We start from the raw sequence: 27,531 nt of genomic DNA, 5'->3' as shown, positions 1-27,531 counted from the left end.
GGAGGTGGAGTTTACCCAGTGAGGAGCCTCACCCCCCCCCCCCCCCCCTCGAAAGACCAAGCCCAGCTCACTCTGCCACTTTCTCTTTATCTGCTCCAACGTCGCCAGCTCCGTCGCCAATACCTGCCCATAGATTTCCAAAATCCTACCCTCTCCTAACTCGGCCAAGGACATGATCTCTGGCTCAAAAATTAAAAAAAAAAATTAATTCAGTTTTTGTTTCCAATTAAGGGCCAGTTTGGCGTGGCCAATCCACCTATCCTGCTCATTTTTGGATTATGGGGAGAATGTGCAAACTCCACACAGATAGTGACCGAGAGCCGGGATCGAACCTGGGACCTCGGCGTCGTGAGACAGCAGTCCCAACCACTGCACCACCGTGCTGCCCTCTCAGTGTCAAACAGAACACTGAATATATGAGTGGTCTTGCTCAGCTTAAGGCAGTTAGCTGGGGTGGAAACAGAAGGCTGGGAATGGAGCTTGTGGCGGGTATCAAAGACAATTGAAAAAATAATTCCAACCTAGTGACTGATTGAGACAGGAATCTAATTTAGCTGTTGAAAAGCTGCACAGTGTGATGTGGAATGAGAAATGTGAGATTTTTACATGTGTTTTTTAGATATGCATGGGAAGACGAGGAATCGAATATGTCATGAAAAATCTTTTAAGGAACTCTTTTTTTTGTGTGGGAGTATAACTAAACGCTGAAAATTATTGATTGCCTTTTGGTTCTTTATACGATTAAAACACCATCTGTAATTTTATCACTAATGAGATATTCTTTCCTATTTCTGAACTTCCACTGTTAAATCAGCAGTATGTCTCCACATTTAAGCTGCTATTGATAAATTGCTTTCCTTTTCTATCTGTGAAATGCAAAACATAGTTTTCAGATTTGGGAAAATTAGTCTTGCACATGCTTAATTGATGAATTGTTGTGACATTAATTCATTAAAAAATCACTTCTCAAGGGATTAATAATCACAGATTATCCTTAAATATGATATGTGTTCCATAACAGTACTTTTATAAAATAATTCAAAGGTTAAAGAAATACCAGGGGTAATTTGAAATATTACCTCAATTGACTAAACCTTATTGCTTGTAGATAATCTAGTGAAGTGCAGAACAAAATAAACCTAAATCAGACGTACCATTTGTTCTCTGGCACTATGGGGATTCTGGCTGATACCGGAAGGCAGCCAATAAACTGGATTGTATATAAGAAATGCCAACCCAGGCATCTCCAGTGAAAGGACTAATAAGTATTTTTGTACATGCTGACAGCTTGATACTAGGACTTAGACCCATTGAAATTTAAGTAGCATGTGAATTGTCCTCTCTGCTGGTAGCCATGTCTCCTTAACCACTTTCCATCAGGTTTGGAGCTGTCATGAAAATGTTTTTAGTTCAATATGGTCATGTTAAAAATGCTCACCTATATATATTTTTAAAATTCTTTCATCAGATGTCAGTGTCACTGGCAAAGGCAGCATTTGTTGTTCACTCCTTATTTGTTTTCAACTGAGTGGTTTACTAAGCCATCTTAAAGGTATAGTTACAAGTCAACCATATTGCTCTGGGTCTAGAGTCACATATAGGTCAGGCCAGGTAAGGACTGCAGATTTTCTTCCTTCAAAGACATACATTCCTGGGACTAGTTTTAAATTCCAGGTTTTGTTAATTAACTGAATTTAAATTCCACCAGTTACCGGGGTGAGATTTGAACCATGAGCCTGGGCCTCTCGTTTACTAGTCCAGTGATATTGCTACTATGCAATCATCTCCCCATGATTGGCTCTTTAGAAGTATGTGTGAAATTGGAGATCAAGTAGGTTGAGGAAATGTGATCTCAATTTATCTCTGAAGTACTACCAGTTTTGTGGTAAATTGGGGGCAGTAAATTGGGTAAAATGTATTTTTAATAAGGACATGGAGAATCCTCACTAAGTAAAGCAAAGAACGTAGATGTATTTACAATATGGTAAAGACACTGCCCAGTAGATCCCTACCGGGTTCCTCTTCTGGTTGATGCCTCAATAACCGACTTTTTATGCCATTGTTAATAGAGTTCCCCCGCCTCTACAAGGACCACGGTGAAGATAATCATTCCCACCCCATAGTTCCCGTGTGGGATATTACAGTATTCTGAGAGGCTATTATCTCAAATTCCCCACAAAATATCTATCTGAATTATCCTCCTTACCAGTCCTTTAAAGGACCACTTCAACCCCGTCTGCCTCATGTAGACCTGAGCCAAGGCCCCAGAGGCTCATGAAGGATCATAATATGTTTGTGCCATGCAAACCTGACCATATACTATGTCTTGAGAAGCTTAACCAGTCACCTTTCAAGGAACCACTGGAGACCACAAAGAGAGCCCCACACGACTTCTTCAAAAATACATTTATGAAGTTTGAAGGTGAGGAAGAGCTCCTCCTGAATTCAGAGTACTACAGTGGACTCTGCTAGCCAGAACAACAAAAACCATGATCGTAATGATAGGATATTTGTACACATGCTTGTGACAATTAGCTGATGAATAAACAAACTTTTTTTAAAAAGTAATTCATTCTGAGACATTGGGTTGAAAACATGATAGCAATTCTAATTACTAAACAGGGCTGTTCAGAAAATACACATATGAATTAAGATTCTGAGTAAATGTTGCTCAATATATAGGTCACGTTTTAAGAGTACATTTGTAAAGCAGCTACCAATCTGATCTTCTGTTCAAGTTTCAGCTATGAGTAACTGCTGATTACTGCTGAGGTAAAAACTCAACTGTCCTGTATAAGATGGGGCTTCTGTCATGCCTTCATACTTGCACACAGTTATACTCTGTAATGTCAAACTATATTGCAATGAGACAATCATAAATGGGAGTTTTCTGCTTCACTCTGAAGCCAGTTCACTTGATTCCAGGTTTACGTTGCTACTTTATAACCAAATTGAGCTTATGGCTTCCCTGAAACCAAGTAAACTTTTGACTGTATAATCATAGAATGATTCTGCAGAAAAGGAGGCCATTCAGCCCAAATTATGCCTGTCCCAGCTGTTTTGGTAGAGCTCACCAGTTAATCCCATTTCCAGCCCATTTGCCATTTTTTTCTCTTCAGTTTCCTTTTTGAGAATTATTTTCCTCATGAAGAGGGATGTTTATAGGAAGTGAAAATACTTCAGGCGGGATTCTCCATTTGGGAGACTATGTTCTGCCAGAGCTGAATTGCACCAATTTTATGATACCCTTGCAGTCGCAAAGCGGGATGCAATTCAGTGGCATGCAATTCATGCATGGAGTGGAATACGATGGATTCCCAGGAAATCTTGCTGTCGAAGATGACGGCCTGATAACAAGGTCCCATGGCCGACCACCCCCTCCCCCACACAGCAAATCAGTCCCGACCTCTGCCCCCCCCCCCCCCCCAACTGTAGAGCAGACCCCCACTCCTAGATTGCCTAGGTGCCCGCCCCACCCCCCCCCCGGGACCCATGTAATAGGTGGACCCCCCCCCACTGGTTTTGTAAAAATTAGTGTGTTGTAGCATTACAAGATTCTCAGCATTGTTTCCTTAGCTCAGTTTGGAGTTGATCATAATCTTTTTCATATAGCGAAATGCACTTTGCGCCATTCCAGTCCTTTATCTTCATTTTTGATTACACTTTTTATCTGATGTCAACACACTTTATGGTTAACAAAATTTGTCTACCTGCTTGACCTTTTCATTTTTCACTATGAGTTATCTTTCTGTTATAGCTTTTTTTTTGAACATTACTAGGCATTTTCTTAAAATTGATGCTCAGCCCTTCCTTCTCACTTTCACTCATGGCTCTATCTTTTTATTTTCACTTCAGAGTCGGCAATAAGAACGGAGTCACCAGCATATCTTATATTATTAATGTAACCTCCAATTTATAATCCAGGGAGGTCATCAATTGCTCTAAGAATATTTTCACTGCACAAATTGAATTGATCAGGGAGAAAACACACCCCTGTCTCCCCTCATTTAATCTTCACATAATCACCTAGATCGTTCTCAACTTTAATTGCTGCAACTTTTCCCAATTAAGATTTCTTAACACTGTAAGGCCTTTGCCATCAAGATGCAGAGATTCGAACATGCTCAACATGCTTTTCAGTTCTCCATGTCTCACCTGAGCAAATGTCTTCCTGAAATCAATGAAACACACAATTACATCTTTTTACAACTCCATGGCTCTTTTTGATAGCATGTGCACTGTAAAAATAGCATTTCTTGGTTCTCTATCTTCTACAACACCACATTGAAGAGCTGACATTTCTGGGTTTTTTCTTGCTCCTAGCCCTATTCATCAATACTCAAAGAAGAATTTTAGTAATGTGACTCATCAGACTGACAGTGTGAAGGAGTTAACTTTCAGTTGCTATTGTGAAGGAAAGGATATTATTTTTAATATTTTGGGGGTTTATTATGGTTTGCTGGGAAGGAGGCTTGTGGCTGTGATTGTGCGGCTATGGTCATCTGTCAGTGTGTGACTAATTTAATTAAGCTGGGACAGGGTGTCTGCAGGGTAAATGATAGCACACAGCCCAGTTGCAATAACTGGAATTCACCTCTCGTGATGATGCCAAAACTGGATGGATCACAAATACAGTGTATTGATTACCTCAAAATGAATGCAGCAACAAGAGCAGATTCATACCCTATTCTATGATTGGAAAATTGTATTGAGAAAGTGGGACAGTCAAAGTTTATCACAAAAATGGACTTGCTGCGAGGGTATTGGCAATTACCCTTATCAGAAAAGGCAAAAGAAATATCAGCTTTTGTGATGCCAGATGGTCTATATCAATTCGAAGTTATGTCATTTGGTATGAAGAATGCACCAGCAACATTTCAAAGATTAACAAACCGGATAATTTACAGACCGAGTAATTGTGCTATTTGTATTGGTGACCTAATCGTATGCATTCAAACATGGGAAGAAAATTTGCAACATTTTAAGGAACTGTTTCATCGACTGCAAGAAGCCGATTTGGTTGAAAACTTGGCTAAGAATGAATTTGCAAAAGCGCAAGTTACATATTTAGGCCACACTGTTGGACACGGTCAAGTGGATCCATGATATGCATTATGGAACTTCCAATGCCTCCAAAAAAATTGTAAGTTTTAAAATTTAAGGCATGAATGGATTTTCATAGAGGTTTGTGCCAAATGTTAACAGTGTGGTTGCTCTATTAACTGAATTATTAAAAATATTATAAAATGGCAATAGACTCAGGAGCGTCAGGTGTATTCAACAGCTTAATGTCTGTGCTAACTACTGCATCTGTTACAGCAGCACCTAATTATGCAACATGGTTTAAGTTGGCTATTGATGCCAGTGGTGTGGGTGTTGCTGTTGTGTTATTACAAGAAGGTGAACTAGGAAGTGAAAAGGGGCAGGGTGTCCCTCACGGAAGTTAAATGTACATCAGAAGTGTTATGATGTAGCTTTTTTTAAAAAAAAATTTAGATTAGCCAATTATTTTTTCCAATTAAGGGGCAATTTAGCGTGGCCAATCCACCTACTCTGCACATTTTTGGGTTGTGGGGGCGAAACCCACGCAGACACGGGGAGAATGTGCAAACTCCACACGGACAGTGACCCAGAGCCGGGATCGAACCTGGGACCTCAGCGCCGTGAGGCGGTTGTGCTAACCACTAGGCCACCGTGCTGCCCTGTTATGATGTAGCTTGTGGTACTTGCCCGTGTTGCCCAAATCCCAAAGGGAAACTTTAACAAGCTATCACAACACTTTACAATTTGTATTTTAGAGATTTAAAATATTACATTTGAACCTTTATCTAAAAAAATTAAACACACTAGATTACATGTACACAGGTAACAATTGTTCCACAACCATTTCTAAACGGACTTCTTCTTAGCTAATAAGCGGTTGAGGACTCTGGGTTTGTACTCATAGATCATAGAACATACAGTGCATAAGGAGGCAATTCGGCCTATCGAGTCTGCACCGACCCACTTAAGCCCTCACTTCCACCCTATCCCATAACGCAATAACCCCTCCTAACATTTTTGGACATAAGGGCAGTTTAGCATGGCCAATCCACCTAACCTGCACATCTGGGACTGTGGGAGGAAACCGGAGCACCCAGAAGAAACCCATGCAGACGTGGGGAAAACGTGCAGACTCCGCACAGACAGTGTTCCAGCAGGGAATTGAACCTGGGACCCTTGGGCTGTGATGCTACAGTGCTATCCACTTGTGCTACTGTGCTGCCCATAAATGGATGGATGGAGTTTAGAAGGATTTTTGTTTTTTTTTTGTTTTTTAAAAAAATAAATTTAGAGTACCCAATAATTTTTTCCAATTAAGGGGCAATTTAGAGTGGCCAATCTATCTATCCTGCACATCTTTGGGTTGTGGGGGTGAAACCCACGCAGACACGGGGAGAATGTGCAAACTCCACACGGACAGTGACCCAGGGCCGGGATTCGAACCCGGGTCCTCAGCGCCGTAGGCAGCAATGCTAACCACTGTGCCACCATGCTGCCCTGAGTTTAGAAGGATGATGGGGTAATCTAATTGAAACTTAACAGAATACTGAGAGGCCTTGATAGACTGGATGTGGCGTGGATGTTTCCACTGGTAGGAGAAATTGGAGCCTGAAGGCGCAGCCTCAGACAGAAGGGATGATCCTTTAAAACAAAGATGAGGAGGAATTTCTTCAGCTAGAGGATAGTGAACCTATGGAACTCATTGCCACAGAAGACTGTGGAGGTCACATCACTGAATGTCTTTAAGACCGAGATAGATAGGTTCTTGATTAATAAGGTGATCAGGGGTTTTGGGGAGAATGCAGGGGAATGGAGATGAGAAACATATCAGCCATGGTTGAATGGGGAAGCAGACTCGATAAGATAAATGGCCTAATTTTATGGTCTTATGGTCAAAACACAGAGCTCAACACCCTTTTTAGGCAACAGTCCTTCTAGATATTAATCTAGAAATAATTCCAGTAAGATTATCACAAACACCTGCTGTTGCTACAGGGCAATATTTTATAGTTTCTCCCTCTCTCACTCAATACTGGAAAAAAACAAAGCATGCATCAAAATTTTGCAGATGCAACACTTGTCTTCTCTGAGGGTGGATGCAAGCTTCTTATTTCACACTTCTTTTTCAGTCCACCTGCACTTTAGAATCTAATAGCAACACCTACCTAAAGATCATTCAAACTCTGTTTAAATATGTTTTCTCCAATTCATCTTTAAATCAATTGTTTTTACACCCCTTTGAAAGTTCCTTTTCCCAGAGTATATGTTATTTTTATGGTCACTACTTTTAGGTAAAACTAAACGTGATACTTTATTCATTTGTGATCTTTGCCAATTATACATTTTCCTTTTGAAAAACAATAGTTAAACTTGAATTCACCCTCCTTACCTTCCAAAGGCAAATTTCCAATCATGCTGTTCACTTTACCATCTTAGCCCTGCTCATCTCCACTTCAAAATACTTTCTATAACACTTGGCTTCTTTTTGATCTTTTTTACCTTGCAGTCTAACTGTGTTCAGTGGCACAGTGGTTAGCACTGCTGCCTCACAGCACCAGGGACCATGTTCAGTTGGGTGACTGTGTGGAGTTTTGCACATTTTTCCCTAGTCTGCGAGGATTTCCTCGGGGTGCTCTGTTTTCCTCCCCCAGTCGAAAGATCTGCAGGTTAGGTGGATTGGCCAGGCTAAAATTACCACTTGGTGTCTAAACATTTGCAGATTAGGTGGTGTTGCGGGGGAGTGGGCTCTTTCAGAGGGTCAGTACAGATTGGATGGACCGAGTGGCCTCTTTCTGCACGGTAGGGATTCATTGGATCCCATGGAATTTAATCACACCCATACTGTCTGTGTGGAGTCTGCACGTCCTCCCCCTCTGTGCGTGGGTTTCCTCCGGGTGCTCCGGTTTCCTCCCACAGTCCAAAGATGTGCGGGTTAGGTGGATTGGCCATGCTAAATTGCCCGTAGTGTCCTAATAAAAGTAAGGTTAATGGGGGGGGTTGTTGGGTTACGGGTATAGGGTGGATACGTGGGTTTGAGTGGGGTGATCATGGCTCGGCACAACATTGAGGGCCGAAGGGCCTGTTCTGTGCTGTACTGTTCTATGTTCTATGTTCATACTCACACACAAGCCTGTTTCACAGTATACCACAGTAACATTGGGAAAATATTGAAAAATATGATTTTTAAAAATTCATTTTACGAGATGTGGGCTTCGCTAGCTCGGCCAGGATATGTTGCCCATCCCTAAATGCAGTTGAGAATGTGGTGGGGACGCCTTCCTGAACTGCTGCAGTCCAAGTGGTGCAGGTTCACCAACTGTGCTATTTAGGAGGGAGTTCCAGGATTTTGACCCAGCAACAGTGAAGGAATGCCAATATATTTTTTACATCAAATGGTGAGTGACTTGGAGGGGAACTTCCAACTGGTGGTGTTCCCATGTATCTGCTGCCCTTGTCCTTCTCGATGATAATGGTCATGGGTTTGGAAGGTGCTGCCTAAGGAGCCTTGGTGAGTTCCTGCAGTGCTTCTTGTAGATGGTAAGCACTGCTGCCACTGTGCATCGGTGGTGGGGGGAGTGAATGTTTGTAATGGGATGCCAATCAAGGGGGCTGTTTTGTCCTGAGTGGTGTCAGGCTTCTTGAGTGTTGTTGGAGCTGCACTCATCAAGGCAAGTAGGGAGTATTACATCACACTCTTGACTTGTGCCTTTTAGGTAGAGGACAGGCTTTGGGCGTCAGAAGGTGAGTTACCCACGGCAGGATACCTAGCCTCTGACCTGCTCTTATAGCTACAGTATTTATGTGGCTAGATCAGTTCAGTATGTTGTCAATGGTAGTCCTCGGGATGTTGACAGTGAGGTAATGCCATTGAATGTCATGGAATGATGGTTTGATTTTCTCTTATTGGAGACAGTCATTGCCTGGCACTTGTGTGGCACAAATGTTACTTGCCATTTGTCAGCCCAAGCTGGATATTGCCCAGCTCTAGCTGCATTTGCATGTGGACTGCTTCAGTGTCTGGGAGTCTGGAATGGTGCTGAACATTGTGCAATCGTCAGCGAACATTCCCACATCTGACCTCATGTTGGAAGGAAGGTCATTAATGAAACAGCTGAAAATGGTTGGGCCTAGGACACTTGCCTGAGGAATTCCTGTAGTGATGTCCCGGGACTGAGATGGCTGACCTCCAACAACCACAACTATCTTCCTTTGTGCTCGGTAGGACTCCAACCAATGGAGAGTTTTCCCCTGATTCCCATTGACTCCAGTTTTACTCGGACCTCTTGATGCCATACTCGATCAAATGCTGCCTTGATGTCAAGGGCAGTCACTCTCAGCTGGTTTAGCACAGAGCTAAATTGCTGGCTTTGAAAGCAGACCCAGGCAGGCCAGCAGCACGGTTCAATTCCCGTACCAGCCTCCCCGAACAGGCGCCGGAATGTGGCGACTAGGAGCTTTTCACAGTAACTTCATTTGAAGCCTACTTGTGACAATAAGTGATTTTCATTTTTCATTCAACTCTGGAGTTCAGCTATTTTGTCCATGTTTGAACCAAGGCTGTAATGAGGTCAAGAGCTGAGTGACCCTGGTGCAACCCGATATGAGCTTCAGTGGACAGATTGTTGCTCAGTAAGTGCCACTTGATAGCACTGTTGATGACTCCTTCCTTCACTTTACTGAAGATTGAGAGTAGGCTGATGGGGCAGTAATTGGCCGGGTTGTATTTGTCCTGCTTTTTGTGTACAAGACAGTCTTGAGTTACCAGTTCCCTTCTGAATCTATCCCATTTAGCATGATGATCACGTCACACAACACGAGGAATGGCATCCTCAATGTGAAGATGGGACTTTGTCTCCATAAAGATTGTGCAGTGGTCACTCCTACAGATACTGTCATGGACAGATGCTCCTGCGGCAGGCAGGTTGTTGATGATGAGGTCCAGTTTGTTTTTCCCTCTTGTTGGTCTCCTCACCACCTGTCGCAGACCCAGTCTTGCAGTTATGTCCTTTAGGACTCGGCCAGATCGGTCAGTAATGGTGCTATCGAGCCACTCATGGTGATGAACCTTGAAGTTTCTCCACCCAGAGTACATTCATTACCCTTGCCACCCTAAGTGCTTCCACCAAGTTGTGTTCAACATGGAGGAGTACTGATTCATCAGCTATGGGTGGATGGTATGTGGTAATCATAAGGATGTTACTTTGCCCATGTTTGACCGAAAGTCATGAGACTTCATGGGATCCTGAGCCTATGTTGAGGAATCCCAGGACAACTCCCTCACAACTGTATACCTCTGTGCTGCCACCTCTGCTGCTGGGACAAGCCAGCGCCTAGGTTAATGCAAGGTGGTCCATCCGATTTCCTTTTTATTAACTCTGTAGCAGTTTGAAGTGGCTTGCTAGGCCATTTCAGAGGGCAATTACGAGTTAATCACATTGCTGTGGAACTGGAGTCATACATGGCTAGACCAGATGAGGACTGCAGATTTCCTTCCCCAAAGGACATGAGTGAACCAGTTATTTTTTTTTAATGACGATCGACAGTGGTTTCATGGTCATCATTGGACTTTTAATTCCAGATATTTATTGAAATTCAATTTCCACCGCCTGCTGTGGCGAGATTTGTACCCAGGTCCCCAGAATATTACCCTTTGTCTCTGGATCATCAGTCCAGTGAGAATACCGCTGTGCTACTACTGCTTTTGGGTACAGAGGAAATATTCAACCATCAATAAAATACTTGAAGTTTGGATTTAGCTTTGTGGCATTTCAAAATGTATGTGTACCCAATTCATTTTTAAAACATCATTGCTCCTCTTTCTTAAAAACATTACTTCAAACCAATAGAAAATGTCAATCATCAATAGCTGAAACTGCAAGCACTCTAAACCTCTTTAGCTTACGTAAATACATATTGTACAATTGACGAAAGAGATCAAAAAGCCATAGCTGCCAATCAAGCAGTGTTTTCTGTGGGGGCCAGGTGTTTCAATACTCTAATGGATGTATGTGCTTTCAACCAAGAATGCCTATTAAGGTTTGTCTTAATGGTAATAATCCCCTGACTTGATGTATTCATAGAGAGGGATATTGCAGGCCATGAGTTTACCGATTGTGGTTGAATACAATTCTGCTGTTGATGATGGTCCACAGCACCTCATGGGCTCTTACTTCTGAGCTACTAGTCCTGTTCCGAATCCATCCCAATTAATACATTGGCAGGATACAAAATATGAAGGAGTATATCCTTATTGTGAAGACAGAACTTGGCCTCCACAAGACTATTATGGTCACTCCCACCAACACTGCCGTGGAAAGAATTGTGAAAAGGATAAGGTTCAGTAGGTTTTACCCTCATGTTGATTCCCCCACTACCTGTCCCAGGCCAGTCTGGCAGATATATCCTTCAGCATTTGACTTGGTCAGTTGTGGTATTGTTGAGCCACTCATTGTAATGGACATTGAAGTTTCCCCAAACCAGAGTACATCTGTGCACCTGTTACCCTCAGTGCTTCTCAGCAGTATTTTATCAGCTGAGGGAGGGTAGAAGGTCGTATTCAGGTGGAGAGACCCTTTGTCATGTTTGTTGCCTCGAGACCTCAGAGTCAAGTTGCAGACTCCCAAGACCATTCCCTCCCGACTCTATACTATTGTGTCACTGCCAGTCCTGTTTGACCTAGGGGCTGGTTTAGCTCACTCAGCTAAATCGCTGGCTTTTAAAGCAGACCAAGCAGGCCAGCAGCACGGTTCGATTCCCGCACCAGCCTCCCCGGACAGGCGCCGGAATGTGGCGACTAGGGGCTTTTCACAGTAACTTCATTGAAGCCTACTCGTGACAATAAGCGATTTTCATTTTTTTCATTTCATTTCACCTGTTATGCTGGTGGGACATTGCAAGGCACATTTCAGTGAATATTACTCTGGGAGGCTGTTGCTTTACTAATCTGTGGAACAGCTTTCCCAATTTTTGTACAAATCCCCAAATGTCACGAGGAAGACTTTGCAGGATCCACAAGGCAGAGTCTGCCTTTGTCATGTGTGCTGTCTAGATCCAGTGGTCTGTCCAATATTGTTCTTTCTGAACTTTCCTATAGTTATTTGATACAGTGCTAGGCAATTTCAGAGGGCAGTTAAGAATCACCCACATTTATGTGGGTCAAGAGTCACAATTAGACCAGAGCAGATAAAGGCAGCTCCATTCCTCCTCTGAATTATATTATTAAACTAGGTGGAGTTTTACAACAACCCAGTATCTGCCAATATTGTGGGGAAGTCCTGGCTCTCACTCACCCAAAAAACACTCATATGACTCCTCAGTTTTGGCAAAATCTCATCCTAAGTGTCTGTAATTAAGTTCATTTCTCTGCTGTTTTGGTTAATGTTACATTATTTTTCTCCCTTAACCCTAGATGATTTTATGAAACAGAACCGTGGCATGCTTCTGGTTCATTCGCTGAAAAATCCCACCTACCCTGAATACCAATATAGCACAGAGAGCAGTGTCTTGTGCGTGGATATCCACAACATGTATCCACACCTGATAGCAGTTGGATATTATGATGGCTGTGTTGCTGTCTACAACATCAAGGAACGCAGTGCAAAGCCAGTTTACAAGAGTTCAGCTAAATCTGGCAAGCACACTGATCCTGTTTGGCAGGTGGGTTCTAGATCCTTCTAATAAGATTCACAACTTTTGCAGAAGATTAAGGATTATTATTTTTGCTACATTTCTAGTAAATTTGTTGAAATATTCTTAAATATAAATTGCTTGTTTCCCCAGATTGTCTAATGGCTGTATTAGTATTTGTTGGACAACCAGCCAGATAACCTTAGTTGATTGTCCAATTGTTTGTATCTTTGCAAATGGCTGGACCAATAAATGCAGAAAATGGTGACTTGTCCTGTAGAGAAATAATCATTGACTGCTCTCTTGAATACCACAATTGAACTTGCCTCTTCCCCACTTCGAGAAAGTTCATTCCAAACATGAACCACTCTGTGTTTGAAAAGGTTTTTTTGTCACATCACATTTGCTTCTTTTACAAATCACTTTAAATCTGTGTCCTATCATTCTCAATCCTTTTCAAACAGGAACAGTTTCTCCCTATCCACTCTGTCCAGCTCCCTCATGGTTTTGAACATCTCTATCAAATTTCCTCTTAGCCTTCTTCTCTCCAAGGAGAACAGTTCCAACTGCACCAATCTATCCTCATAATCGAAGTTTCTAATCCTTGGAGCCATTCTTGTAATCCTATTCTGCACTCCATCCAGTGCATTCACATCCTTCCCATGGTGTGGCATCCAGAACTGTACACAATACTGCAGTTGAGGTCTCACGAGCATCTTGTATAAATTCAGTACAATCTCCTTGCTCTTGTACGCTATCCCTCTTAATAAAGCTCAGGATAATGTCTACTTTAACTGCTCTTGCCACCTGTCCTGTCACCTTCAAAGATCTATACACATATACCCTGAGGTTTCTCTGCTCCTGCAATCCTTTTAGAATTATACCCCTTATTTTATATTGTCTGTCCATGTTCTTTCTACCAGAACACATCACCTCATACTTCTCCGTATTGAACTTCATCTGCCATCTATCTGCCCACATCACAGTTCTCTTCTTCGTGATCCTTCACGAATGAGTATGATTGTCTACCTAAGAAGCTCTGTGTTATTGGTCATGGATTCCGTGGGTCCTTGTGTGGTTGATGAGCCCAATCCTGGAGACACATCTTCGACGCACACTTCGCAGGTGTTTCTGGGAGGTGGGATTGGTCCTTGGACTCTAGTTTTCTGGTATTCCTTTCTCAGGCTCTGTTTCTAGGCCTCCTCTTGCTGTGGAATTTCCTTGAAGAATTGTGTCCCTTCAATCAGGAGGTTCCTCCAAGTAGGTCTCTTCAGAGCAAGAGTCTCCCAGACATTGACGGCTGTGTTGCATTTCTTGAGGTACGCCTTCAGATGTGTCTTTGACGTGCTTCTATGTCCTCTTCTTGCTCGGGGGACTTTGACCAATGAAACCAAGCATGCCGATAATCTTCTTCATCAGCCTGTCCATCTGTAACTCCATTTTCAAGGAGCTATGAACCTGTACTCCCAGATCTATTTGTTCTATAACTCTCCCCAGCACACTAGCATTAACTGAGTAGCTCCTTATCCAATTTGATCTACCAAAATGCATCACCTCACGTTTATCTAAATTAAACTCCATCTGCCCTTCATCAGCACACTAGCCCAATTGATCAAGATCCTTTTGCAATCTTAGACAGCCTTTTGACTGTCCACTATGCCACCAATCTTGGTGTCATCTGCAAACTTACTAACCATGCCTCCTAAATTCTCACCCAAATCATTAATATAAGTGACAATAAAAATGGACTCAGCACAGAACCCTGAGGCACACCGCTGGTTACAGGCCTCCAATTTGAAAAACAACCCTCTACAACCACCCTTTCTCTTCTGTCGTCAAGCCAATTTTGTATCCAATTGGCTATCTCACCCTGGATCCCGTGAGATTTAACCTTATTCTACAACATACCATGCGGTACCTTGTCAAAGGCCTTGCTAAAGTCCATGTAGACAACGCGATTGCACAGCCCTCATCTATCTTCTTGGTTACCCCTTCAAAAAACTATCAAATTCGTGAAAAATGGGGCTGGATTCTCCAATTCTGGGGCTATGTCCCCAAGCCAGCGTGGGAATGGCAGAAAAACTGGCGCAAAATGGCCACCGATTCCCCATCTTGCTGGGCGCTAGCAGGGCGGCAGTGTAGAGCACCCGGCTCTAGCTGCCGATACGACCCGGAGAATTGCCGGGTCTGTGGCCACGCACACGCATGGCGGAGGCCGCTCCGTACCCGGCTGACTACATAGTCCCCCTTACGGCCAGCTTGAGCACCCTGAAGCACCACCCCCCCCCCCCCCACAGTGCCCCCAGCCCCGAATAATGACCCTTCCCTGCCCACGAATCGGTCCTCCCCCGACTGTGGCAGCGCAGGACTGAGTCCCGCAGCCACCACGCCGAGTTCCCGTCTGGTGAGACCATGAGAGTCCCACACCGTCGGGAACTCGGCCGGTCGGGGGCGGAGCGTCTGGGGGAGGGCCTCAGGCAATGGCCTGTGGCCGTCGATATGTGGCATGGAGGGGGCGGCGCATCGCAAAAGTGGCGTCGCCCCCGATGGCGTCGGGAATTTGGATTGTCCGGCCGGTCGCCATTGGCAACTGGAGAATCCAGCCCCTGGGATACATTTCATCAGGTCCTGGGGTTTAACTACCTTGATGCGCTTTAAGATCTCAAGCACCTCCTCCTCTGTAATATGTACACTCTTCAAGATATCACTATTTATTTCCCCAAGTTCTCTAACATCCATGCTTTTCTCAACAGTAAATACCAATGAGAAATATTCAATTAGGATCTCACCCATCTCTTGGTGGATCCGCACATAGATGACCTTGTAGATTCTTAAGAGGCCTCTTTCCCTCATTACTCTTTTGCCCTTTATGTATTTGGAGAAGCAAAGAGTCAGAAAAGAGTTGCAGCTCCTTAGCTTCCTCAGCCCACCATTGGTTCTTGATTTCCTTAGTTCTTCTTTGTACCTCTTCCTTGGCTGATTAATGAGCTCTCCTCTTTGCCTTACTGTTTATGTCATTTTGCTAGATGTGGAGGCTTTCCTCCTCCTGTCGATAATGTCTTGGATAATGTCTCGCGTCGAACCAATCTTGGTGTTTCCTGGTTTTTAGCCGATGGTTTCTTCACAGCTTGAAATGCTGGCTGTCTTCAACTCTTTCCAATTTTCCTCCACCCCATTAAAATGAAAAATTTGGAGATTTTTGAGAAGACATTGTTGGATGTTCACTAGCAGGCTTTTAGCCATCAACATTGATCTTTTTTCTGAACTGTTTTTTGAAGCTCACTTCACGAACCTGTCTACGCTCTTTGAAGTTTGATATTGTCCTCCTCATAGTTAACAATGCCTCCAAGTTTTGTATTATCCACAAACTTCAAAATTGTCTCCTGAAAACGCAAGATCTAGATCATTAATGACACATTGGGAAAAGCAAGCGTTCCAATACCAACCCCTACAAACCTTCTTCCAGTCCAAATAAAATCTATTGACCATTATTGATTTGTTTCCTAGTACTAAGCCAATTTTATATCCATGTTGCCTTTTTAATACATTTATGGGAGGTGGATGTCGATGACTAGGCCATAATTTATTGCCCATCCCTATTTGCCCTTGTTCAGAGCCAATCACATTGCTATAGGTCTGGAGACACATGTAGGCCAAACCAGGTGAGAGCGGCAGATTTTGTTCCCTAAAGGACGTTAGTGACCAGATGACCTTTTCCGAAAATTGATTCATGGACATCATTAGACTTTTAAGTACAGATTTTTAAAAATTCAATTCAAATTCCACCATCTCCCTTGGTGAGATTTGAACCGAGGTCCCCAAAGCATTATCCTAGCTCCCTGGATTACCAGTCGAGTGACAATACCACACGCCACCACCTGAAAATCGCTTATTGTCATGAGTAGGCTTCAATGAAGTTACTGTGCAAAGTCCCTAGTCGCCACATTCCGGGCCTGTTCGGGGAGGCTGGTACAGGAATTGGACCGTGCTGCTGGCCTGCCTTGGTCTGCTTTAAAATCCAGGTATTTAGCCCAGTGTGCTAAACCAGCCCCTCACTACCATGACGTCAACACTATGATCCCCTTTATTCCATGAATAATATCTCTCTCAAATTTGTTGTTTGGAACTGTATCAAAGCTCTTTGAAAGTCCATGTACCCCACATCAACAACATTCCCCTCATCGACCCTTTTTTTGCTTCATCAAAAAACTCCAACAAGTTAAACACAATCTCCCATTTAGAAATGCATGCTGGCACTTCCTAATCAACCCACATTTTCCATATGACTACTAATTTTATCCCAAAAATTGTTTCTAGAAACTTTCCCACCACTGAAGTTAAACTGACTTAATTGTGTTTTTTTTTATAAATTTAGAGTATCCAATTATTTTTTCCAATTAAGGGGCAGTTTAGTGTGGCCAGTCTACCTAACCTGCACATCTTTGGGTTGTGGGGGTGAAACCCACGCAGACACGGGGAGAATGTGCAAACTCCACACGGACAGTGACCCAGGGCCGGGATTCGAACCCGGGTCCTCAGCACCGTAGGCAGCAATGCTAACCACTGTGCCACCGTGCTGCCCAACTGACTTAATTGTTGGGCTTATTCTTTCAACTGTTTATACCATGTCAACATGGGGAAGGATTGAGTTAAAAAACAGTCTTCTGTTATAGCTGAACACTTAATCAACTGTATTGATGTTTTGGAAAAATGCAGTTTCTATTGGCATCCCCACGCCCCCACAATTACTTTTATTGTTGATATATTCTGATAAATTATGTGTGCAGGGTTGTTTACAATACATTTCTCCCCTTTCCAAAAAGCTTTAAATTATCTTGGGAAATTGGCCCTCATTGCACCCATTTTAAAGTGAAAACCAACTTAATGAAGTCCAATTTAGAGATCCAACCAACCATGGCTGAACAAGGATGGAAAAGCATGTTTAGTACCCGATAAATAGCAACCTAACATAGGCATTAGGCCCCTGAAATAGGCTATTAAGGGTTTTGATGCCTGTTTTCTGACCTAAACCAGAAACTGTCTGTTCATGAATACAACCGGAATCGGGATACTGCTTCCCATGGCAGCAAGCTGTCTCTGCCGCCGCAACTGGTGTCTAGAGTTCACTGGTACTAAACAAACATAACCAACAGAGCAATTTTACATGGTCCTGCTGCCAACCTTATTAAGTGTAGGGCAGATTATTGAACCTAAAACTAATGATTGCATTTACTTACAATATTTAACTTAAACAGAGCCAAAAGACATACAGCTGATAAATTACAATACGATGTTTGACATAATGCTTATTAATAAACCAGTAATTATAATGATGCTTTCTATAACTCCAGCAGAAGATAATTGGGCAGCAAATCCAGAGAGAAGCATTTACTGAGCTAGATATGAAAGGAAGCATTTTGGAACCTGTTAGAACACCGAACTAGACCCCAACATTTGTTAGGATATCGGACAAGAACCCCAAAGAATTTTTTTAAATTTGTAAAACTGTGAGGCAAGGATACTTCTTTAAATATAAATTTAGAATACCCAATTCATTTTTTCCAATTAAGAGGCAATTTAGCGTAACCAATCCACCTACCCTGCACACCTTTGGGTTGTGGGGCAAACTCCACACGGACAGTGACCAAGAGGTGGGATTGAATCTGGAACCTCGTGCCTTGAGGCAGCAACGTTAACTGTGCTGCTCCCCGAGGCAAGAATATTTGAGCCCTCTCTCGCTCTGTCCGTGATAAACCGGACGCAGGCTCAAAATCCGGGGAAAATCGAAAAATGTGATTCTCCCTGACGTGACTGTATTTTAGACACCTCCCCACCTCCTCCCAGCCAGTGGAGTAATGCGAATCACACTGTGCAAAGCCGGGAACCTCCTTTTAATACATTAGCATGTCATTATGAGCACTCTTTCCAGACCTTCACCCCTCTTGTAATATCACTGAGCACTAGCATGACATCACTCCAGCATTATTTACAACAGGTCTACAAAAGCATTAACCTGGTGGCTTCACCTCTGAGGGGGATATCGGAAGTGAGCATTCAGGCAGCCATGATTTACCAACTTCACTGCTCAGGGTGCATTGAAGAGGAAGATTCGGGGCAGAGGGGGGTCAGTCTCTCATTCTCAGGGGGGGGGGGTGGTGGGGAGGGGGGGGTGGTGGGGGGGGGTCCCCAGCAGGCCTTACCTTCCATTCACTTTGGGGCACCCTTACTTTAATGGGTCTGGAAACTGGTATGCAGACTTTGTGCCCTTCTTGCTGGGCTTGTGGCCAAATCACGGCTGAAGGTGTGCCAGTCCTTAGTGGGAGCTGGAGAGTGGGCAGCAGGGGGTGAATACTGAGTGTCAGCACTGGGGGCATCTGTGAGATAAGTGGGTAGGGTCCCATGAGAAGCCATGCTGTAAGGGCAGACTGGGCACCTCAGGAATGGCTTGCATCTCTGCCTTGAGTAATGAAGACCCTCACACTTGGGGAAGCACAACTGCCTAGAACCCCGCATTCAGATAGCACTCTGAGGACCAAGGGATTGAGCTCTATTGATTGCACTTATCTAGGAAATATGTGTCAGAGGAATAATTGTGCAGGGCTGTGAAATGGGAGAACGCGGATGTCATGTTCATTGCAGGCTTTTCACTCTTATCAGCTGTACCTCAACTGTCACAAGAGGCATTCAATTGATTGAAATTCAATTTCACCCTTCATTAGTAAATCAAAAGTGCCAATGAGATATGCAAAGCTAAAGAGAACTGCCATTGCTTTAAGTCCTTAGCATTGAACCCCCAATGCTTAATCAAGTGTTTAGATAACACAGGATACACTGATGTGACCCCACAAAAAAGGTTTCATGGTCGAGTCTATCATCAGTCGCCCTGTTACCTGTCATTATTGGAAGTTGTTTTGAGGTTCCCCACGAGGATGCAGCCACGGATCCCATGCATCCATTCAGCAGCCCTGTCACCTAAAGAGGAGGGAGGAGGGAGCTGGGGAATTGCCGTGAGAAATGTGCCAATGAGACTCTCGAGTGTCCAGATGATTAATCCTGGCAGACATGAAAGGGACAGGACTGTGGATGTGCCAGTGTGAGAGGGGAGGGTGTGAGGCTTAATGGAGATGGACTCACTGAGAGGGAAGTGCATGGTTGAGGTCACAGTAGAGGGCTGAGGGGCAGGCCCTTCTCAGGAATCCTCATCGCTCACTTTGGTTTCCTTCTATTTTCAGTGCATTATACTGGAGAATTATGGAGCCTGTCAAGTTGGCATTTGTACTCATAGCGATAGAGCAGCAGCAGAGACAGGGACTTATCATTGCACGCAATCAGGACCAGCACCCTGCTGAGGAGGGAGAGTCTGGGTCCTTAGCTGTACAGGGAGCAGCCTAGTTTGAGACTTGACTGATCAAGAGTCTTCTGACGTTGATTTGCCTATCTTGAGATGTTGGAGCCACAGTGCCGGAGAAGACTGCGCCTGTTCCGGGGGAACGATGGACTAACCTTGCCATGCGCTGCAAGTGCTGGCACCACATGGGATGGGAGGATACCCACTCCCCATGGTCCTTGAAGTCACTTCCGCTCTGAACTTCTGTGCGAGCAGCTCGTTTCAGGGCACCCATATCCTAGTCAGCAACACACATTTGGGAGGTGACAGATGCCCTTTATGTGATGACCCACACAAATATAAACTTGGACCAAGACCAGGAGATCCAAAGCACCAGGGCCATCGGATTCACCCGTTTACCAGCAATGCCCCAAATGCAGGATTTGATAGACTGAACCAACATGGCCCTGTGGCCTCATTGGGCACTGTTCTGAGCTTCAAGGAATTCCATTCCATCAGCCTACAGATCGTCTATGACCACACAAGGTGAGCAGGTGTGTGACCGTTTCCCGAGGAGTGACCATGACAATTACATCTTTGGGCCCAGACGTCTTTGAGGGGCAGCTGTGACTGGAGGAATGGTTTGGGGAGAAGGCGTACACATTAAGGAGGTGGCAAATGCTCACTACAACGAGGCTCATGCTTCAATGCGTGTGCTGGTGGAGAAGGTGATTGGGACGGGGGGACGCAGGGGGTGGGGGGGGGTGCCCTCCAGCTCTCCAGTACAGCCCCCAGAGAGTGCCCTGCATTATTGTGTGCTGTGCTCTCCACAACCTGGTGCTGCAGAGTGGAGACCACCTGGACCAGGATGAGATGGAGGAGTGCCATATTCCTCAGATGAGAAGGAAATCAAGGAGGGCATAAGGGTCTAGCCGCAGAGGAGGAGGAAAGACCTTGGTCCATAGCCAGGGTTTACTTGCGCCATCAAGCGAGGGATGCCCTCATAACCTCTAGTTTGGGGATCAGCAGGACGAGGGGTGAGGATATCTTCAACCGTGGTGACTGCTATCTCAGCATTAGTGTGGTGCCAGTTGTACGTTTCCATGATGGTGCCCAGTACCATGGACAGGACGTTAAAGCCATTGGCCAGACTCTGCAAGAGAATGATGATGACTTGCATTGAGGACAGAGGGATGCTTCTCTCGTCCTCAGTGATATGGTTGAATTTTGCCTGACGGAGAGCTGAATACATCCTGCCAAGGAACAGACTTATCATGGGTTTAGCGACACAGGATGTGCTCTCTATTGTTACAACCCCTTTGAGGTCAGGGATCCTCGTGTGTTCACATCCAGAGTGGGTCAACCTTTCTTTACTTTGCCAGCCCATGGCATCCTCATCACTGGAGAGGGCTGTCTGCAGTGTGATGCCTCAGCCTTGATGCCGGTGTTAGTGGGAGGAGGCATTGCCTGCAGCAGTATGTCTTCACTGAGTGATCAGTGTGGGAGGTGGCAGAAACACTCTCACACTGCACAGGGATGAAGTGCCCAGTGTGGCAGGGGTTTGCGGAGCATAATTTGCAGATTGAGGATGGATGCTGTCAAGCCTTCCTGATTCTCGCAACTCTGCTTTTGCAGTTCTGTCCGCTCGGAGACAACCAGATCTAGAGGCACATTATCGGCCAGGGGCTCAGCAGTGTTTAGGGCAATAGCATTCCTCCGAGTGCCAGATCCCTGGGATGCCCCTGCCCCCACCTGACATGGATCATCAACTGTGATATGCTCACCAGTGAGTGACCCAGAAGTCTGCCTACTGGGTAATCCCAACAAGGTGTGAGTAGCTGCACTGGTGAAAGTGACGGTTGGTCAATGGTTATATCTGACACTCCCTTAGACCAGCTCGGGTCACATGATTGCAGGGTATGTGAGGATAGGTTGGGTTGCCCTGCAAGCGAATGGAGATGGCATTAGCACATTGTGAGGATAAAAGAAGCAACATGTTTATTCATGTGAGGGTTGAGGAATGACTGTTTGTCCTAAGGATTCTCAATTTTGCGCACTGCCCCCGCGTCACCATCAGCACAGTTCTGCTCCTCCCCGGCCAGCTCAAGAGCTCTTTCCTCATGCAGGTGAGGTTCCGGAGCTCCCACATGACACCGGGTGACTGTGCCCTCTCACATAGTTGTGCTTGGGTTTGTCCTGCAGAGACACAGATTGGAAGAGTGTAGGTAGGAGTCATGTATGTTTAGATGATTAAGGAGTAACATGCGTGGGACTGGAATGGGAACAATGATATGAAGAGCAGAGCTAAGACTGGGGGTGAAACATGGCAGGTGTGTGGGCGGGTGGGGGGGGGGGAAGAAGACAGAATCATCATCTGAGGGCAACCCACGAGGTGGCTGGTTGAGAAATCACTTTGGAGGTGCGAGGGGTGATGAGATGGGTACAGTGAGAGACTGGAGGTTGTAAGCCTACCCTGCTCGTGCGAAGAAGGTCATTCATCTTTTCTACACTGCTGCACCATCCTCTTCTGGAGATGCTGGTAGTCATCAAGGCAGCCATTGCCTCAAAGGTGCGGTCAGAAACCCTGCTGGTGAGTCGAATCAGGATTGCGAGTACAGGACTTACTGCCTCTGCTGCACATCATCCAGGAGTCTGGTCATGAAACATGGTGCTGGTTTTCAATGCTGCCATCCCAACGACTGGATCTTGAAGACCAGAGGAAGTGTGTACATGGAGCTCTCCAGTGATTGCACTGATTAAGTTTCCCCGCTGGCTAAGGGCGGCAGGGTGGTTAGCACCTGCTGCCTCACGGATCGAATCCCGGCCCCGGATCACTGTCCGTGTTGAGTTTGCATATTCTCCCTTTGTCTGCGTGGTTCCCACCCCCACAACCCAAAGATGTGCATGGTAGGTGGATTGGCCACGCTAAATTGCCCTTAATTGGAAAAAAAATGAATTGGGGACTTTAAATTTCTATCAAAAAAAGTTTCCCCATGGTGACCCCAATCAGCAGGAAAGTGCCAAGAGCGCCAAGTGATTCTTGTGGGGAGAAAAACTTATCTTTAAGATGTGTAAGATTCCGCTCAAAGGAGTCAGTGGGATTCATTCGTTTTTTCGTGTTGGGGCTGACACTTTGCCATTTTTTGGAAAGTTTTTGGTTGGTGACCTTTCGCCAGAACTGGAAGAAGGCAGGTGATATGGAGGGAGTGAGAGGGTCCAGTGGCGGGGTGGAAAAAGAACAAAAAGAAAGTCCTGTCATAAGATGGGTGACAGGAGAAATTAAATGACGGAAGCATTAATCGTGCAGGGCCGGAGGAATTGGTGATCGGGCAAAAAAAACTGAAACAAAGCAACAAAAAATATGCAGAGTAGGTGTGCTTGCAACTAAAAGCATGAACAAGAGGAATACTGAAACATGCAAAGACTAAGAAACAAAGTGGGGGCAGAGATTATCGTCTGAAATTATTAAACTTCATATTGAGTCCAGAAAGCTGCAAATTGCCAAGTCAAATGCTATGGGGTTGTTCTCGAGTTTATGCTGAGCTTCATTGGAAAACTGCAGTGGCTGATGGATTGGATTGGATTTGTTTATTGTCACGTGTACCGAGGTACAGTGAAAAGTATTGTTCGGCATGCAGCTCAGACATCATTCCATACATGAAATGAAAATACATAATAGGGCAAACGTAAAATACACAATGTAAATACATAGACACAGGCATCGGATGAAGCATACAGGAGTATAGTACTACTCATTGGGGAGGTGCGTGAAGAGGTCAGATCAGTCCATAAGAGAGTCATTTAGGAGTGTGGTAACAGCGGGGAAGAAGCTGTTTTTGAGTCTGTTCGTGCGTGTTCACAGATTTTTGTATCTCCTGCCTGATGGAAGAACTTGGAAGAGTGAGTAAGCCGGGTGGGAGAGGTTTTTTGATTACGTTGCCCGCTTTCCCAAGACAGCAGGAGGTGTAGACAGAGTCAGTGGATGGGAGGCAGGTTTGTGTGATGGACTGGGCTGTGTTCACGACTCTGAAGTTTCTTGGCGGTTTTGGGCCGAGCAGTTGCCATACAAGGCTGTGATGGCAGCCAGATAGGATGCTTTCTATGTGTTCATCTGTAAAAGTTGGTGAGAGTCAATGTGGGCATGACCGAATTTCCTTTGTTTCCTGAGGAAGTATAGGCGCTGTTGTGCTTCCTTGGTCGTAGCGTCAACATGGTGGACCAGACAGATTATTGGTGATGTGCACACCTGGGAATTTGAAGCTGTCAACCACCTCCACCTCGGCCCCGTTGATGCAGATAGTGGTGTGTACAATATTTTGTTTCCTGAAGTCAATGACCAGCTCTTTAGTTTTGCTGATCTTCAGGAAGAGAGTGTTGTCTTTACACCACCTCCACTAGGTCCTCTATCTTCCTCCTGTATTCTGACTCATCATTGTTCGAGATCCGACCTACTACGTTCGTGTCGTCAGCAAACATGTGGATGGAGTTGGAGCCACATTTTGCCACGCAGTCATGTGTGTACAGCGAGTATAGTAGGGGACTAAATACGTAGCCTTGCGGGGCCCCTGTATTGAGGACTTTCGTGGAGGAGATGTTGATGTTTATCCTTATTGATTGTGGTCTATGGGTCAGAAAGTCGAGGATCCAGTTGCAGAGTGAGGAGCCAAGTCCTCGGTTTTGGAGCTTTGATATGAGCTTCGCTGGGATTATGGTGCTTAAGTCGGAGTTGTAGTCAATACATAGGAGTCTGATGTAGGAGTCCTTGTTGTTGAGTTGCACCCGAACTCATCTGTCTTCCGAGGATTCACTTTCAAGACGGCTGATTTGACTTTGGAAGCTGTGAAGGTTGGTATAGGTGTGTCCGGGGCTGCTGGGGCAGTCGACAGCGGTTTGATGGTTTTCTGCTCGAACCGAACATAGAACGCATTGAATTTCTTCGGGGCGTGCACTGCTGCCAGAGATTCTACTCGGCTTCTCTTTGTAGCCCGTTATGTTGTTTAAGCCTTGCCACAAACCCACGAGAGTCTGTAACACTAGTCTGTGACTCTAGCTTGGTCTGATATTGTCTGTTGACATCCCTGATGACTTTGCGGAGGTCGTACCTGGATTTTTTGTATAGGTTAGATTTGCTGACTTGACCGCCTCAGCCCTGGCCTTCAGTTGGGAGTCAATATCCTGATTAAGCCATGGTTTCCGGTTGGGGAACATATGTACTACTTCCTTTGGCACGCAGTCGTCTACACATTTGCTGCTAAAGCCTGTGACGGTGGTGGCATACTCCTTTAGGTTGGTCGCTGAGTTCTTAAATATGGGCCAGTCCACTGACTCAAAGCAGTCACATAGGAGGTCTTCAAGATCCAGTCGTGAGGATGGCAGCATGAAAACCAGCACCATGTGTCATGACCAGACTCCTGGATGGTGTGCAGCAGAGGCGGTAAGTCCTGTACTCGCAATCTTGAGTCGACTCACCAGCAGGGTTTCCACCCCCGCCTGTGAGGCAATGGCTGCCTTGATGACTACCAGCAATCTCCAGAAGAGCTCTCGGACCAGCACTGCACAACCTTCTTAACCGGAATCTCCCACTTAAGTTTCTTCACTTGGAAGGACAAGAAGTCAGCATGAGAACAAGTTGGAGAATTAAAATTGTAGTTCAGGACCATACTTGTGGACAGAATAGAGGTGTTCCACAAAGTTGTCGCCCAATTTCTCTTTGGTCTCCCATGTGTAGAGACAACCACATTGCAAGCAGTAAATACAGTATAATAAATGAAAGCTACACATTAATCACTCTTTAACTTAGAAGGAATGCTTGGGAGGGGAAGGGCTGAGAATAGAAGTGTGGGAGATGGAGCAGATATTGTCGGGGGGGGGCTGTCAACCACGGTGAAGGGATAATCCTCAGTTGAAGGAAAAGGAGGATATATCAAAAGTATGGTATCATCAGAATAGTTGTGACAGAGACAGAGAGACTGGGATATTGGAATGGAGTATTACAGGAATCAGGGTGTAAGGAAGGCGAGTTAAGGTAGCAGTGAGAGTGGGTTTATAGTGGATTCTTAGTTCATAACTAGTCCAGAATTGGAGATAGAAAAGTTGAGAGAAGGAAGGGAAGAGCCTGAGATCGATTATGTGAAGGTAATCCTCGATCACTTCGAGAGCAGGAAGCAGCACCAATACAGTCATCAATGAATTGGTAAAAGGGGCGAGGGAGGGGTTTCGGACTAGAAAAGTGGGATGTTTCACATATTCCACTAAAAAGTGGGCATAACCATGAGTACCCATAGCAATACGTTTTTATTTGCAGGAAGTGAGTTGAATTAAAGAAGAGACTGTCCAATGGTGAAGCAGGGAGCTGGTGGATGGAGATTGATTGGGCTTCTTTTTAAGGAAGAACCAGAGGGGACTTATTTTTAAAATATTTTTATTCACCATATTTTCATCATTTTTGCAATACAAAGAAAGAAAACTAAACAGAACAACCCCAACAATATAAAACCTAAGACATAGACTCGTAGAACAAAATCGAAAAACAATCCTCCCCACTCTCCTTCCCCTCAATTAGGCATTCAATGGCAACCAATTTCCGAAAGTGCATGATAAACAAACCCAATGAATTGTAGAACCCCTTCCTCGCCCCCCCACTCAAACGCCACCTCCCCCCCCCCCCCCCCCCCCCCCCAGCTCAAACACCACCTTCTCCAGGGTCAAAATCTCCAGCAGGGCTCCCCGCTACACCAAGGCACAGGGCGGAGAAGCAGATCGTCACCCCAACAAGACCCCTCAAAGGCAATCAGCGAGGCAAAGGCTAAAACATCTGCCCAGCACCCGCCTGCAATTCGTGCCAGTCCAACACCCAGAATATAGCTTCTGGGGGACCAGGCTCCACATCCATGTGCAACCCTCCCGAGATAGTGCTAAATACCTCCCTCCAATACCTTTCCAGCTTCGGGCAGGACCGAAAGATATGAACATGGTTTGCGCGGCCCCTCCCAGATCGCTCACAAATGTCCTCCACCCCCTCAAATAGCCAGCTCATCTTTGATTTTGTGAGGTGCTCCCTATACACAACCTTCAATTGTATCAGCCCCAGCCTTGCACACAAGGTTTAGGCATTCACCCTTCGTAGCACCTCACACCACAGTCCCTCTTCCATCGCCCCGCCAGTTCTTTCTCCCATTTCACCTTAACCCCCTCCATGGACACCCAATCCTCTTCCAGGATCCTCCCATAAATCGCTGAGACAACCCCCTTCTCTAACCTCCTCCGCTGACGGTACCGCCTCAAACAGCGAAGAGGCCGGCGTTATCGTGAAAGTCGGGAAAACCTTCCTTGCAAAATCTCGAATCTGCAGGTACCTGAACCCTTTCCCCTGTGCAAACCTGTACTTCTCTCCCAGCTTCTTCAAGCTCGCGAATCGTCCCCCCAAGAAAAAGATCCTTCATTTCCTTAATCCCCCTCACATCCCATCTCCAAAACCTCGCATTCATCCTTCCCGGCTCGAACCAATGATTCCCCCCAATCAGCATCCCCTTTGA

General features: G+C 45.1%; 1 protein-coding gene across 4 annotated transcripts in view; it reads left to right on the top strand.

Moving 5' to 3' along the window:
• dnai1.2 (dynein, axonemal, intermediate chain 1, paralog 2) overlaps positions 1 to 27,531 on the top strand; it is a 313,232-nt gene that overhangs the window by 98,060 nt on the left and 187,641 nt on the right. For all 4 annotated transcript variants that reach the window (XM_038790653.1, XM_038790652.1, XM_038790651.1 and 1 more), the window contains one exon: positions 12,452 to 12,699. In XM_038790653.1, coding sequence (XP_038646581.1) covers positions 12,452 to 12,699 — 248 coding nt within the window. The remainder of the gene's footprint in view (positions 1 to 12,451; positions 12,700 to 27,531) is intronic.

The sequence above is a fragment of the Scyliorhinus canicula genome, chromosome 3 (genome assembly GCF_902713615.1).
Source record: "Scyliorhinus canicula chromosome 3, sScyCan1.1, whole genome shotgun sequence".
NCBI lineage: Eukaryota > Metazoa > Chordata > Chondrichthyes > Carcharhiniformes > Scyliorhinidae > Scyliorhinus > Scyliorhinus canicula.
Note: the sequence above shows the minus strand (reverse complement) of the source record. Positions and strands in the feature narration are given on the sequence as shown.